The sequence below is a fragment of the Bidens hawaiensis genome, unplaced genomic scaffold, assembly GCF_021521415.1.
Source record: "Bidens hawaiensis isolate Kalapana, Puna unplaced genomic scaffold, B.hawaiensis_p1.1 tig00023221_1, whole genome shotgun sequence".
NCBI classification, from domain to species: Eukaryota; Viridiplantae; Streptophyta; class Magnoliopsida; order Asterales; family Asteraceae; genus Bidens; species Bidens hawaiensis.
The window spans coordinates 107,878-124,694 of record NW_027493641.1 but is presented as its reverse complement, the minus strand read 5'-3'; the positions used below and the strand labels follow the sequence as shown (position 1 = coordinate 124,694).

Genomic DNA, 16,817 nt, shown 5'->3' with positions numbered 1-16,817 from the left:
AAAATATAAATAGTAGGGAAATAGTAATAGTTCTTTTAATAGATATTATGTGACGTCCTCTTATGGATAATTATACAAGGTTAAGATATGTATGTATGTAATATATATGTATGTATTGTATGTCGCCTGATTAACTAGAACTCACTCAGCGTAGCTGACTTTTAGTATGCACGCAGGTGAATATGATTAAAGAGCTAGCATGAGTTTGGCACATGGCATGGATCGAACGGCTGGCATTTGAAGATGGAAGAAATGATGTTTTAATGTGATGATTTATGTTATGGTTTTAAAGAAAAGATTAAATGTTTTGTAATAAACAGTTACATTTTTATATTCCGCGAAAGTTTTAATAAACTCTGATTTGTAGAACTGTGTTTATGAGTAAATCCGACGCTAAAGTAGGGCTACCGGTAACGGGGCCTTACAAGTTGGTATCAGAGCATAAGTTCGAGAGATTTAAGCATCCTATATGCGTAGACTCTAACGAAAAATGGTATTTAAGTAAGAAAAGGTACTTGTAAGTATTTAATTAATGAATTACGTTATAAAGTAGGGTTTTTTTTTTCGATTTTAGTATACACCTCAATATACTTTTATTAATTTTTGCATTATTCTTTTCTTCTTTTTAAATCTTCATACGAGCTACAAATTGTTCGTTTTACAGTTTGATTGATGATACTTAAAGTTGAACTTTTTTCTGTAAACTAACAATTTCAATTACCCCTCCATAATATACACGTTTAAACAAGTAAGCTTACGGTTCTAAGCAAGATTTTTCAAAACACTAATTTCAAAGATCAAATCTAGTGTTGTTACAAGTCTCTTAACAGTTAACACCAACATGTTTACCTAGATCAATGCACAACCAAACAGCTAGTCTGAACAATTTGACGTAATCAGAGGCACACTCATCACATCCACACAATAACGCACAAAAGCCAATCACAAAAGTGAACATGTATGCACACATAGGCAACCAGCCGACCATGTAATAGGCTTGAAGTTTACAACTAACCAACCATGCACGTATTATTTAACGTAATTAAATAACTTATGCAATTTTTTTCAAAACATTTAATCTTAGCCGTGATCACTTGCTCTTCACACGAAAACTTTCCAATTAACATAATGTTCCATGGCGTGTTATTGTCTCTCAGTTACAAGCGGATCATACGACCCGCTTGTGCATGTCATGCCCCTGTATAACCAATTCACTTTCAAAAGAATATTTTTGTTTTAATTTTTATAAAAAAGAATAATAAAATTAAACTATATTTGCTAAGTTATCCAAACATAATTGCTAAACCACATTTAAGCAACACCCCGTCGGGTCACAATCTCGTATACTCGAGTAATTGGTTTGCACTAACAATCACATGCTCCTACTAAACAACCTGCCACTATTTCCTAGTCACTAAAACTGAAATCTGTCATAATGCAAAACTACAAACATAGATTGTGCATCGCTGATAACTATTTCTCGTTCACGTTGCTACGACCCACAACTCTAGATGCAGAAATGTTTCATAAGAATCATAAGTTGTGTTTACATCTCCATCTCCATCTCTTGATGAAAGCATGCGTCAAATCTTCAAGCAATCTACTCTCACTGTCCGAAACTATGGAAACTAGTACTCAATGCCTTGTCACCATCTCACAGGCATCCATAAACATAATATACCGATTACTAAGTCTAATAATTTAAATTAGCATTAACATTGGTGACATTTTATAAAAAAATGCTGTCCTACATGGCTCTGGTTGGTTGGGTTTTTAGTTTGAGTTGTTATCACATCCACCCCTTTTAGGATGCTTTATTTACTGTTATCAACACTATTGAGGTGAAACAGATTAGATTTTCACAATTAAGGGATTCTAAATCCTTCTTGAGATTAAATATAGCAACCATAAACTCTTCGGTTGGAATTTAATATGATTCGTGTGGGGTTGCTTTGCTGTCTTTCATCCTCAACAGACGATTTCATTACAGGGTCATTTAATGCACAAATCCAAGTTATATGTATAACCAAAACCATAAACTAAAGTTCCTTGACGGGTACAATAAGATTAGGGAACATAAGACGCAAATTCAAGAGTTCTAAGAAAACAACAATAAAACCTGGGTTGATCTTATGTTTCCTTAGCAGCAGGAGCTTTCTTTGCAGCCTCAGCTGCTGCTTTTTCTGCTTCAATCTCTGCAACAATGGCATCAATTTCAGCTTCATCAAGTTGTTTGAGTCCATCCTTCGTCAACACAGCAACCTCTATGTTCTTCCCTCCACTCTCAACAACCTAAGATCAATCATAATGTAAGTTCTACTTTCAAATGAAACTATTTTAGAACTTAACACACATATATAGAGATTATTTCAGACTACTAACTTTTCTGTGAGAACATACAGAACAAATCCAAGTCTTTTAATTTTTGCTATCGATATTTCGTAATTTTTAAAATTTTGTTCTGGTTATATACACATGTTAAGTTAAGTACATATAAAACCATTAAATTAATATGTTCATATATATTTTTTCTAACTTTGTACCGTTTATCACCTACATATATACATAGACGAAGAATCAAACTAAAGTGTTCACATTTTTTTTTTGAAAGTGATAAATAATTCATTACATTTATACCTTTTTTTAATTAATTTTTTTTAAATTGGGAAAAAATGAATGCTTCACAGTATAAAGTGATGTGAGAACCAAGTATTCTTCATATTTCAAGCAAGTTAAACAATCTAAAAACTTAATGCCTTGGCGAACGCGTTCGTAGACATTTCTCAAGGATCGTCAACCAAGTCAGCCCCATTACCTTCATTACTCCATCCGATTTTAAATCCGCAATCTTCTACGATGACACTTCTGCTGAATGGAAGTCTCACTTTTCAATTACGAATCAAGATACACCGTAAAAAACATAAACTGGTACCCATGTGAAAAGGAGTGATCTTTGGATACTAACGGCCCAAAATATGAAAGAATATAAAAAAATGGTTTTTATAACAGCCTAAACCCGTTGACCCGTTGTATTGATAGAAGATCACCCCTTTTCATTTGGGTGCTAGGTTTTGTTCTCTTTACGGTATGTTCTTATTCGCAATTGGAAAGTGGGACTTCTATTCAACAAAAGTGCCACCCTATGAGACTTGCATATTGAAATTAAATTGGGCAATGAAGGAAACAAGTCGCTTTGGCAAACAATCCAAGAAAAACGTCTACAAACAAGCTTGCTAAGGCATAAAGTTTTTAAATTATTTAACTTGCTTAACAGTTAACAGCAAAATTGTAAGCAGTTAATTAGAAGACCAAGTCATGATGACTAAACTGTTAGTTGACGGGGAATCTAAACCAATTTTTCTAATATCCCATGATGACTAAACCAAGTCATCATTCTTGAAATTTATAATGTGTCAAATTAAAAAACGTTTTACATTTCCATCCAAATCAGGTATGCACGAGTTAGTTTAGTCGATTATTAGAATATACAGTTATATCCCACCAAGAACACACCAAAAAGAGAAATAATTCAAGCCTCTAAGCCAAGATATGGAAACACAACTTAAGCTTGACCGTCAAGAGAAAGTGAACTATGAAGAATCATTTGAAAAGGTTGACCGAGGCACTTATCTTTTAATTGTTGGTGATAACGAACCCATGAACCAATAATGCTTTGGATCTAACTTTTAGACTCGATACGATAACATGGAACTAATACTTGAGCTAAATCTTTGTTTGTACAAATGAGATAGCAACTAATGCAGCTGGTAAAGTTTATAAAATGTGAAATAAAATAACAAGATAACAAATCAACACTTACTTCAAGCAGTGCACGGATGGCAAGTTTTATAGTTTCTTGACCAGATGTCTCTTTATAATTCTTTTCAAGAAACTCCCTCATCGAATTTGAGTTTCTACCAGTAGCATTGGCTTTCCAAGCAGAAAATGTTCCAGAAGGATCGGTTTGATACAATGATGGAACACCAGTATATGGATCAAACCCTACAATCAGGGTTGAAAGCCCAAATGGCCTCACACCACCACTCTGTGTGTATTTCTGTTGAAGACCTGCAATGTAACGCGTAATATACTCTACAGTTACTGGATCCTCAACTGTAAGCCTATGGCTCTGGCACTCAATTCGGGCCCGGTTGATCAGAACGCGCGCATCAGCCTTGAGTCCAGCACAAGCCAATGCAATGTGATCATCCAGGCTCACAATTTTCCTAACTGATCTGCAATCACACGGAAAAAAAACAGATTCAGTTGAACTGTCAGTATATGTTATCTATGCAAATTAGCGGTGTTCACAGTCTAGTTTTGATGGTTTTTAAGTCAAATATGAGCCAAACTAATGGTTTTTCATCATCGAAAACCAAAACCAAACCATAGGACTTTAAAACCAAACCGTTAAGAGCGTCTTCGTTCTGGTTTGATTTCATAGTTTGAAAATTCTAACTACAAAACCTTAAGCTCTGGTTTGTTTTCCTATTAACTATGAAAGCCTACTTAAAAGTTTCCATTAAATATGGATATTCTAGTTACAAAAAAGTTTTCACAAGACAATATTTTTATAAAGATGTTAGATGTGATTTTTTTAATCAATCATACACTAATAGTATCTAATGCTACTAAGGACTACCTTAACTTAAATAATAAACTTTTGTAGGTTTAAATTAAAGCAACATACTAATTGAGGACCAATTCACTTCAAACAGTTAGCCAAGAAAAACTGATTCACTTGAACTAGCCCATTGTTCACTTGAAACTTTAAGTAAACTAATATATCTTTAAAAACTAATGGCTTTTCATCATTGAAGACCGAAACTGAACCATTGGAATTGAAAAACTGTTAAAGAGTGTGTTCATTCTGGTTTGATTTCATGGTTTGAAAATACTAATTACAAAACCTTGTGTTCCGGTTAGGTTTCTTATTGACCGTGGAAGCCTACTTATCAAGGTTTTAAACCAAATCATGAAAACACAAATACCTTCATGAGTTCTCATAATGTTGAATTATCAATTTACAGTGAAAGTGAACAGGTAAATGTTAAATGCCACAAAAGCTGTAACTACTGGATCGCAATTAGGGCTTAAATGAAACAAATATAAAATTATTATTATTATTATTATTATAAATACAATTGAACAGTTAGCTAGTTAGTTGCAAACAAATAAAAAGAGAGTGGGACCTTGAATCCTGAAGTTTAACGGTGGACTTCTTCTCAACACCAAGGACGATGTTGTCGGTGCCACGAACGCCGACGGCGGCGTTACCTTTGCGTACGGCTTCCAAGGCGTATTCGACTTGGAAGAGATGGCCGTCCGGAGAGAAAACCGTGATTGCTCTGTCGTATCTCGCCATCGATCAGATTGTATTCAATAAATTAGAATAAGAATTAGGTTTTGGTATTTGGGATTTCAAAACTGCAGAGCTTGTTTGTTAATAATAACTACTACTCTGAACCTTGGTCTGTCTTTGGGAGCAAGGCAACTCAATTAAAAATAAAAGAAACATAAACACCCCTTCAACTATTCAAAAACTCTACCTCGCCCCCTAGTCATTGCGTTCGTATCCTCGTCTAGTATTTGGTGCCTAGTTATACTTATCCGTCATGACTATTTCCCCGCTTTAACCTCGCACTTCAATTTCAGAATAACTTTCGATTGGTCGGCTTAAACATTTTGAAGATGTGCTAGACAACTTAGTTTGTTATTTAGAGCAAGATTCGATAGTAAAAAATCGAATGATAACTCATCATGTATAAATTAAATAGCTTTGCTAAGCAAATTCGTTTTTTTTTTCTTGAAAGGACAACTCACACTTGACTAAAAGTTATTCCTAAAAATTCACCAAATGTCCATTTCGTGAGACTTGTACTCGTATTACTTTAATGAAGATAAACATCTGATGTCACTAGACCGAAAGAAAGCCAAAAGGCGATAAACATTTTATATGGTAAATAATTCTTAGTGATGTATAAATCAAATAATTTTGGGCTTTGTTCCAAAATCCAGATGTCAATGTTCCTTCTGGCTATGCATTAACCAAATAATTTTGTTTACCAAATGATTTCTTTCTTATGGTCATGCATGTGCGAACATGCGCTGGAGTGCTTGGACGGATGGATAAGCGCCCGTGCACAAGGGTGATGGATTACGGGGACATGTGCCTTTTATTTTTTTCAAAATTTTATATACTCCACCACCTCGGAAGCTGCCAGAGTCTTTCCCGAAAATATGGCCTCATTCCTCGCCAGCCAATACACCAACAAGCATTTATGTGAATAACGTTTTAATTTCTTTTTCTTTTTATTGCCATGGGTGAGGCATGTAATGTGAGTAAATTCCGAACAAAAAAAAGAAGAAAAACCGGAAGGATCCTATGCCATGATGGAAAGATAACACGAAGTGAGAAGGTGATCAGGGTAGAATGAAACGCTAGACCTTATCTAGTTGTCGATCTGTCCATGTCCACCTTTCACATGAACACGGTGGCCTTATTCGGGATCTAGTTATTTCAACACATATCAAAGTAACTACTGGTTCCGCTAGCGTTAAACAGAGCCTTCTTCACAGACGAATTGAAGCTGCATCCTCTAACCAAGTCCATTCATCCTTGGTAGTTGTCAAAGCACCCATTGCATAAAGAGTAAACAGATCCTCGAGTTCCAAAACTTAAATCTTGTTTAAAATTTTCCTTTTCCATTTCCAATCCCAAGCACGTAAAGGCCTATCGAAACATTCTGCCACTTACATGTGTTTCTTGCATTTTTATACGTCCGGTCTCCTCCACGTTTATATCCAAACTTAACCCATTCTTATTCGACATATATACTTTTAAATTTAAATCAATTTAAATGTAGTAATTAAGTAAAATAATAAAGAAATATATAATTGTTAATTTAAAATTCATTAATTAATATATATAGTTTTTTACACTATCTTCATTTCTTTCATACTTTAGTTAATATAACTTATTCTTCATATAAAACATTTATTTATTATAATAATTTAATAACATTCTCATAAATAATTTGAGTTGGTATGAAAAACAATTTGATTATAAACAATAACGTAAATATAGTGATAAATAAATAAAAACCAAATATATTAATGATAGCGTGAGTCACGGTTTAATTAAAAACTAGTAAAACCATAGCTTGAATACCCTATGGCATAAGTATCATTTTGGGTGATGGCTTTAAACCAACTTAAACATTTGAAACAGCTAACATAGAACTATAGGATTAAAATGAAGTGCTAATAGAAACAACATTTTCACTTACACTGTGAATGATGAACCTTAAGGCACATAAACTATACACACCACAGCCATAACTTAAAAAGACTAACATAAACTCTGTTCTTGCATTCACGGTATAAAACATATGTAAACACCAAGTCTCGTTATTCTGTTTCTTTACGTTTTTAAACCCTACTTTTACGCGAAGCTCTATGCGCAGTTGGGCTAGAAACATTGCCTGCGGTCCTTAAAAGTCTCCTAAACTCAGGCAAGCTAATCCTCCCATCTTTGTCTATATCAGCCTCCTCTATAATCGGATCCACCGACCCTTTCAAACGCGTATGCTGCAAAAAGTCAACAATTAGGCACATTTGTTTGACCTCAAAGACAACGGCATGTAAAAACATTAAAAACAAGTCTTACCATTTTGATTTCTTCTGGAGTTATGTACCCATCTCTGTCCACATCAAATTTTTCAAAAGCAGCCTGCGATAATTGTTGCATTTTTCAGAGTTATGTTCTTCCAATTGATGAACATGAAGAGTTGCCGCTACAAACTCTGAGAAATCAACTAGCCCATCCGTGTTGCTGTCTATCTGCATCTAGAAACCCGGTTAAACTCATGGGTCAAACGGGTCGGGTCGGGTCGGGCCGAACAAAACAAGAGCATAATAGTTTGCTTTGTGAACACGAACATACCTTTTTGTTCATTTAGTTAAACGAACGAACATGAATACATGTCCCATTCTTGAGTTTACCTTTGTTTTAGTTTGTTCGTTTGTGCATTCATTTAAATTGTCAAGAGGCCCATTACAATTTAGTCTAGTTTTATTACATTTTGAGGCCCAAGAGATTAATATTCCCATTTACTTTTAATTGGTGTTAGTTTTGCTCAGTTAGTTCATGTATATTCGTTAATCTATGTTAAGTTATAGTCGTTTGTTCCTTCATGAACTGTCCATTAATACAATTAAAACAAACATATTCATTTTCATAGCGAACGAACACAAACAAGAAAACCTCGTTCGTGTTTGATTGTTTGTTTGGTAAACGTTAAACGAATGAATATGAACACGTGTCTCGTGTGTTCATTTATGTTCGATCATCTTCGTTCGTTTATGTTCCTTTATGTTCGTTAGTTTATGTTTGTGTATTAATGTTAAATTGTCAGGCCCATTACAATTTACTGTAGCTACTAGCTATACTAAATTAAATATCACCCATTACAACTTAATCTAGTTTTACCATTCTCTCAGGCCCAACAAATTGATATTCACGGTTACTTCTAATAGGTATATGCTCAGTTATGTTCGTTTATATTCGTTAATCTATGTTCAGTTATATCCATTCGTTTATGTTCGCTTACGTTTGTGAACACGTTCACTTTCTGAACGAACAAACACGAACAAGAACATGTTCCATTCTCTTATGAACAAGAAAACCCGGTTTGTCAAACTGTTTGTGTTTGATCATTTGTTCAGTTAAGGCTAAACAAACGAACAGGAACGTGCCTGTTTGTGTTCGTTCAGTTCGTTTAAAGGCCTGAATGCAAGAACTGTTATAGAACTCAAAGGGGATACTAATAGAATAATGATAATGATAAATAATAATAACACATGCTACTTTATCAAAAATGACACACTTACCGCTTCTAGAATCTCTGAAACACGTGATTCTTTAATCTTCCACGGTAGGTCTTTAGCTAAAGCCTAATCAAACATCAATCTAAATTTATATTTTATACCAATAAAAGAATCTTTAAAACTTATATCCAAACACCCCCTAATTTAACATACCTGTCTCATTTCCTCAAGACTAATAGCACCACTTTTATCTACATCAATTGCATGAAACTGATCTCTAAGATCAGCTAGTTCCTCTTCCTCAAGAGTGCTAGCCAATGCCTGCAACACAATATCCATCTTTAGTAACACTAATCAGGTGCTCAAAAAAAAAATTCAAATACAATAAATAAAACCATGTACCCGTAAAGCAAACTGTTTCAACCGTCCGTATTTCACAAACTGCCGCATGTTTGATAAAACCGAAATGTCGAGAGGAATTTCAGACGTGTTTCCACCTTCCCGAACCCACGGGTGTGCTATAAAAGTTCAACAAGTTAAAACACATACTGGCGTATATAACTAGGCCTGTAAACGAACCGAACGTTCAGTGAACCGTATATGAAACGTTCGGCTCATTTATTTAATAAACGAACAAACATGAATGCATGCCTTGTTCGTGAGCGCTCATTTTACATTTGTCCATTTATGTCCGTTTAAATATTCACTTAATTCAACTGGCATATTATAATTTAGAGTTTATGAAGTTTTATTAAATTTATAGGCACAAAAGAGTGATAGACTGACGTTGACTTTACTTTTTAACGGTGTTTGCTCAGTTATGTTCTTTCATCTAAGTTCAATTATTTTCATTCGTGTACGTTTGTGAACCGTTCATTTACATTTATGCTATTAACGAACAAACATAAACAAACGCGAACGGAACAAGAAAACCCTGTTCGTTTAAGTGTCCGTGCTCAATCTTTTGTTTGGTTAAAGTTAATGAACAGCCACGAACATATTACGTTCGTGTTCATTTACTTCGTTTACAAGCCTATGTCAAACAGCAAAATTAAAGCTAAAAAATGTAGTAAGAAACATACATAGTGCTTGAGCTGCAGTGAACCGTGCTCGGGGATCTTTAACGAGCAATTTTCTCACAAAATCTTTAGCGCTCGTGCTTATGCTCGGCCACGGTTTTCGCCGGAAATCGGGCTTATTTCTCAATACCTTTTAAATTAATATTAATACAACTTTGGTTAAAAAGGTAAGTTTATAAATATTAATACATATCGTAACGTTTAAAGAAAAAATACCTCTTTAAAAATGCCCTCTTCAGTTTTATCCCAAAAGGGTCTACGCCCACATAGCAAAATATATGTAATAACACCTATACTCCATACATCAGAAGCAGCTCCTGATTTACGTTTTAATACTTCGGGGGCAACATAATATGCACTACCGACAATATCTGTAAACTTCTTTCCCGGTCTTATGAAGTCTGATAATCCAAAATCTGTAGCCTTTAAAGGTGAATCTTCTTTTCGTGACTTTAAAAGAAAATTCTACAAAAATAATGAAATAACGGTAAGGTTGACTATTGAGTATTGACCTTCACGAGTTACTAATATTTACTTATTGATAGTTATACCTCTGGTTTCATGTCACGGTGTACTAAACCATGTAAATGGCATTGTGCTGCGACTTTAAGCATCTGTCTTACAACTATTGCGGCATCTTTCTCGGTGTAACGACTGTCTTTCCTAAAAACATCATAAAATCAAGATTCGTAAACGTACGTTACTCTACTTTTTAGGGCAAACAAACTATAGTTTTAGGAGTTGCAATAGAAAATAATAACAGCATATCTTAACTGCAAATTATCTATACCGACTTTATGAATCTAAACTCAAAAGATAATGAGTTCTTACTTTGATAAAATCCGATCCAGTAATTCACCGCCTTCACATAACCTGAAAATAAACAAATTCATAATCAAAATCTTTCAAAAAAGAATCTAAATCCTCATTTTGACAAGATTCAAAATGCAGAACATACTCCATAGCTATATACATGCAGGGGTATGGTACTAAACCCGGTTTTACGAGCCTAAATTTATTATGATTGGCTTATTTTATTACATGGACTAATACAATGTTATTGGTCTGAGGGGGTTTTGTGGAGGTAACCCTAACTGGGCTAGGCCCATTAGGGTACCATGGTGGTGGCCATGAGGCTCTCTATATAAGGAGGTCTCCACCTCCTTATTAAGGGGGATGCTCAATAAGAGCCACCACCACTTTTTTGTGTCTGTAAAAAAGAGATCTTTGAGATTTCTTAGCAGTCACCTCCACACCCCCGAAAAACCACTGCAGGTCTCAAGCAACCGGAGAAGAAAATCAAGACGTGGTTCGTTCATCTCGAAAGTCCGTGGAAACATCGTCATGGATCAGGTCAGATTCATTTCATGCTTCGATATTGGCGCCATCCGTGGGACAGCAACGAACTACCCTTCGATTTTCGTCTCGGCTGTCAGATCTCTCCCAGAAAAAGCCCAGATCTGGAAGTTTACAGAAAAAAGCTTCAAGGCTTGTTCTATTAAAGCTCAAAAAGATCCATAGATCTAAAAGAGGCTTCCAGATCTGTGCAAAATGAAACTTCCTGATTCGAATGGTCAAGCCTCTGGATCTGTGATGGTTTTAAATCCGCTCCGAGCTTCAGATCTATCTAGATCTGATTTACAGATCTAGATCTAGATTACAGACCTGGATTTTAGGTTTAAAATTGCAGATCTAACTCTCAAATTGCAGATCCAAAAATTACCAGACTTCCGCCGCCATGTACGCGCGCCCGCGGATTCTCACTCCGCAGCCAAGCATGTGCTGCCGCGGGAACCACCATGCGGGTCTCGCGCAAAAGACCTCCACCAGGTAGGTTTTGCGCAGAAGACTGCCACCACGCATGCTCGCCAGCGGGTCGCCATTCCGCCGACATGCGTGAGCACCCGTGGAAACCACCGCGGAAACCACCATGTGGGCTTTGCGCAAAAGACCTCCGCCATGCACGCGCGCCCGCGAGTCACCACTCCGTCGCCGTGCATGCGCACATCAGGCCAAGCGCCAAACTTACAGGTTGGGAATCCTCATAAACCCACCAGGCCAAGCGCCAAACTTAAAGGTTGGAAATCCTAATAATATCCCATATGGCTACGCGCCATACTTAAAGGTTAGGAATCCTCATAATATCCCATATGGCTACACGCCATAAAGGTGGGGAATCCTCATAATATCAAATATGGCTACGCGCCAAACTTAAAGGTTGGGAATCCTCATAATATCCCATATGGCTACGCGCCATACTTAAAGGTTGGGAATCCTCATAATATCCCATATGGCTACACGCCATACTTAAAGGTTGGGAATCCTTATAATATCCCATATGGCTAAGCGCCAAACTTAAAGGTTGGGAATCCTCATAAACCCATACGGCTTCGCGCCGAATACAAGACCTAACGCGGCTCCTCTCCGTTCAACATGCGCACCACCATGATGCTTGAGCGCAGTCGCATATCACATGCTCATGCACCACATATGCTCACGCATCACATATGCTCACGCATATTACATGTGCTTATGCATCACATGCTCACACATCACATCGGTGCATGCAACATCTGCGCATGGCGCATGACACAAAGTCTACGCGCACGCGCATGCAACATCTGCGCGTGGCGCGGGACATAAAGTCTACGCGCATGCGCATGCGACATCTGCGCGTGGCGCGGGACAAAAAGTCTACGCGCATGCGCATGCGACATCTGCGCGTGGCGCATGACAAAACCAAAGCCTATGCGCAAGCGCATGAAACATCTGCGCATGACACGAAGTCTACGCGCACGCGCATGCAACATCTGCGCGTGGCGCGGGACATAAAGTCTACGCGCACGCGCATGCAACATCGGCGCTTGGTGCATAACACAAAGCCAAAGCCTACGCGCAAGCTTTATTATTCTTATAGCTCATAAGTCGCCTCGCGCGCAAGCTTTATTATTCTTATAGCTCAGAAGTCGCCTCGCGCGCAAGCTTTATTATTCTTATAGCTCATAAGTCGCCTCGCGCGCAAGCTTTATTATTCTTATAGCTCGTAAGTCACCTCTCGCGCAAGCTCCATTATTATTATAGCTCGTAAGTCGCCTCACGCGCAAGCTTCATTATTCTTATAGCTCATAAGTCGCCTCGCGCGCAAGCTCCATTATTATTATAGCTCGTAAGTCGCCTCACGCGCAAGCTTTATTATTCTTATAGCTCTTAAGTCGCCTCGCGAGCAAGCTTTACTATTATAATAGCTCGTAAGCCGCAACTCGCGCAAGCTCCATTATTATTATAGCTCGTAAGTCGCCTCGCGCGCAAGCTTTATTATTCTTATAGCTCATAAGTCGCCTCACGCGCAAGCTTTATTATTCTTATAGCTCATAAGTCGCCTCGCGCGCAAGCTTTATTATTCTTATAGCTCATAAGTCGCCTCGCGCGCAAGCTCCATTATTATTATAGCTTGTAAGTCGCCTCACGCGCAAGCTTTATTATTCTTATAGCTCATAAGTCGCCTCGCGCGCAAGCTTTACTATTATTATAGCTTGTAAGCCGCAACTCGCGCAAGCTCCATTATTATTATAGCTCGTAAGTCGCCTCGCGCGCAAGCTTTATTATTCTTATAGCTCATAAGTCGCCTCGCGCGCAAGCTTTATTATTCTTATAGCTCATAAGTCGCCTCGCGCGCAGGCTTTATTATTCTTATAGCTCGTAAGTCGCCTCGCGCGCAGGCTTTATTATTCTCATAGATCCGTAAGTCGCCTCGCGCGCAGGCTTTATTATTCTCATAACTCGTAAGCTGCCTCGCGCGCAAGTTATGTTACGTTATTATCGAGATGCGCGCTCCATCTTTTATCAAGCCTCGCGCCACTATGATGCGTGCTATATCTTATTTATGCCAGGGCACCATCACTATCATAAGGACCGCAACATGTCACCATCATGAAGAAAACCTCCCAAAACTCAAAGACAATAAAGACAAGGCCGAAGAAAAGGGAAAAAACCGCCTCATGGCCTAACGCACCTCATAAAGTCCAGCGCTCCACCTAGACGCTTGCGCGCCCAGGAGCAACGCTGGACTTGGGGGGCTTGTAAGGGTATGGTACTAAACCCGGTTTTACGACCCTAAATTTATTATGATTGGCTTATTTTATTACATGGACTAATACAATGTTATTGGCCTGAGGGGGTTTTGTGGAGGTAACCCTAACTGGGCTAGGCCCATTAGGGTACCATGATGGTGGCCATGAGGCTCTCTATATAAGGAGGTCTCCACCTCCTTATTAAGGGGGATGCTCAATAAGAGCCACCACCACTTTTTTGTGTGTAAAAAAGAGATCTTTGAGATTTCTTAGCAGTCACCTCCACACCCCCGAAAAACCACTGCAGGTCTCAAGCAACCGGAGAAGAAAATCAAGACGTGGTTCGTTCATCTCGAAAGTCCGTGGAAACATCGTCATGGATCAGGTAAGATTCATTTCATGCTTCGACAATACACATATGAATCATCTTCAAATGCATTGTAAAACTGAACCACGTTTTCGTGACCACTTAACGCTTGTAATATTTTGACTTCCCGCTTCACATCCTCAACAGAAGCCGGAAGAATCATCTGTCACAAAATACAAAATAATTAACTAATCATCAAAAGACATAACCAAACATTGATCTTGTTAAATTAGACATATTAAGGGTCTACAAAATAATTAACTAAAATGTCAAACTAATCATCAAGTCAGGTATATAATAAACAGCTTACATTGTTCATTACAAATGAGCTGAAGTTGATAAAACATTAATAACAAAATTAATAAATAAAATGTCAAATTAATCAGCAAGTCCTGTATACAATAAGCAGCTTATATTGTTCACTAGAAATTAGCTAAGGTTAATAATATAATTCGCCGTTCAAAAAAAAAGGTAAGGTTAATAATAACCAAATAAATAAATAAATAAAATGTTAAAAAAGGAAAAGACAAGACATAATAAGTTTAAAGATTCGAATGAAAGAAGCGACAGACAGAAGTAAGTAAAGTAGTAACCTTATTTTTGTCAATTTTCTTGACAGCAATACGATCTCCAGTATCTTTGTCGGTAGCAACATACGTATACCCAAATTGACCATGACCCAACAACTTCCCAACCGAATACCTCTGATCAAAATCCTTAAGATACCCGAAATCTGTTCTTTTGCCACACGGGATCACTCCATTTTGTCGGCGTGAAGCGGAGGGCTTGTTGTTTTTCGTCTTGGTTGTCCGGCGGTGGTGGTTGACGGAGGTGGAGGATGATCTGGATTTGCTGTTGGAGCCATTGATCTTGGTGGTTGAGAAACAGCTACCCATTGGTGGTAGTAGTATAATTATAATGATGATGAATTGAAATACAATTCATAATAATAAAAGTAGTGAGAAATGGATTATTATTAATAAATTAATAAAGAGGGAAGTTTGTAGCAGATAGGAGGAAAGAGAGGAGAAAGGGAGGTGGTCAAAATATTTATTTATTTATTTGTTGTCAATGTAACCGTAGTAGAACAGCTCAACAACACGTTTGACGGTTACAATAAAGATTCAACATGATGGGGTGACCGGTGAGTTTACAAACAAACTACTTTTAATTGCAACTCTCTAAACTAGTATATTCTAGGTATAATGGATAAACCATGTGCATCCTATATACCAAACTAGGAATTAATTTTATTAGTAAGGTTTTCATGTAGACTTGATCTCTACTCGCAAAAATTTACAAGAGGTTTCTAATGTTAGAGGTTTGAATGAGTTAACTTGAGGTTGGTTCGTTAAAAGCTTGAATCAAACTGAGCTTAAACGAATTTGAGCCTTAAAATAAGTATTTTTTTAAATGAAAGGACCGAAATCTCAACTTATTGATCAAGCTCGAGTTAGCTTAAAAGCGTATTATTTTTATATTTTTTGTTTAACTGATATAACTATTACCACCAAAATTAGTTTTATTCTATTGACAACTGAAGAAACACTAATCGACCCCGGACAGATTACGGATAATCTGGGGGTTAAATAGATGTTTCCCACGAGGGGTTAGATCCGGCAAAGATGGTTCTTCTGATAACCTGCAAAACAGACACCGTGAGCTCGTCACTAAGAAGGGGGGGTACCTCCTTGTGACCACCCTCCGGCGTGAGAATCAGACTAGATTGCTCTTGAATATAAGTGTATATTAAGAGAATGACTAGAGCAGATATCAGGTATAAGATATAAGATGAGATACAAGATGAGATGATAATACCATTCCAAGGTGTTGGAGTATTTATAGCCGAAGGTAGGTTTCCAAGAAGGTACAGCCGGCTGAATAGTGTTCCTGTTCTGCCAACTGTGGGCTACGCACATGCCATGCTGGTAGTTGGTGGGTAGGCAGCGGCTGATAGTAACCAGGCCGGCTGTGTACTATTCCTGTTTCACCAACTGCAGGCTATGCACGTCCTCCGACAGGTTGGTGAGTAGGCAGCGGCTAATAGTGACATACAGTACAAGAGCGTGCTGCTCGTCATACTGTTGTCAGTGAGCTGTCGTATCTTTGGTCAGATCTTTTGTCCATACCTCGTCAGGTACAGTACCAAAGATCCTCCCGTATCGTACGGACTGGCTCATTTGGGCGGGAGTATTCCCGGCTTTGCTCATTCCTTCTTCAGGTGACATTACTGAATTATTATGAGAGCTAAGTGCCTTGTGCGTGTAGCTTTGCTGTGCAGGTAGCCTTCCCTGATAACTTGTATCCGCAGCTGCGGGAACAGGCAGAGTACTTCACCATTGGGAGGCTTTTCCTGCGGGAACAGCTTGCGTACTGCGCGTAAGGACGTCACGTCTCTGAGCATGGTGGGTCCTGCGGATCCAGTTGGTCTCGGCGCAGACGTCCCTTTAAGTTAAATCTTGCGGGTTCAAC

At 37.8% G+C, this 16,817-nt stretch overlaps 1 protein-coding gene and 1 pseudogene across 2 annotated transcripts; both read right to left on the bottom strand.

Moving 5' to 3' along the window:
* Nucleotides 1–2,017: 2,017 nt before the first annotated feature.
* Nucleotides 2,018–5,387, bottom strand: LOC143567118 (proteasome subunit alpha type-7-like). The gene is made up of 3 exons (XM_077053614.1): nucleotides 5,193–5,387; nucleotides 3,821–4,235; nucleotides 2,018–2,292 (listed from the first exon to the last, which is right to left on the bottom strand). The coding sequence occupies exons 1-3, from the start codon at nucleotides 5,363–5,365 to the stop codon at nucleotides 2,131–2,133; spliced, it is 750 nt and encodes a 249-aa protein (XP_076909729.1). The 5' UTR covers nucleotides 5,366–5,387; the 3' UTR covers nucleotides 2,018–2,130.
* Nucleotides 5,388–7,257: 1,870 nt separating this feature from the next.
* On the bottom strand, nucleotides 7,258–15,366 carry LOC143567121 (calcium-dependent protein kinase 28-like; annotated as a pseudogene). Its single transcript, XR_013141352.1, has 12 exons — nucleotides 14,939–15,366; nucleotides 14,388–14,508; nucleotides 13,466–13,481; nucleotides 10,740–10,781; nucleotides 10,460–10,571; nucleotides 10,125–10,373; nucleotides 9,912–10,038; nucleotides 9,232–9,347; nucleotides 9,043–9,150; nucleotides 8,893–8,955; nucleotides 7,670–7,842; nucleotides 7,258–7,590 (listed from the first exon to the last, which is right to left on the bottom strand). The product of XR_013141352.1 is annotated as a calcium-dependent protein kinase 28-like (transcript).
* Between the last annotated feature and the right edge of the window lie 1,451 nt (nucleotides 15,367–16,817).

Bases quoted from the DNA above. Each gene is read 5' to 3' on its own strand.
- LOC143567118 (XM_077053614.1), bottom strand. From the start codon at position 5,365: ATGGCGAGATACGACAGAGCAATCACGGTTTTCTCTCCGGACGGCCAT. The intron at 4,236-5,192 runs GTCCCACTCTCT...GTGTGATTGCAG, and splicing joins GTTAAACTTCAGGATTCAAG to ATCAGTTAGGAAAATTGTGA. The intron at 2,293-3,820 runs GTAAGTGTTGAT...GATTGATCTTAG, and splicing joins CCATCCGTGCACTGCTTGAA to GTTGTTGAGAGTGGAGGGAA.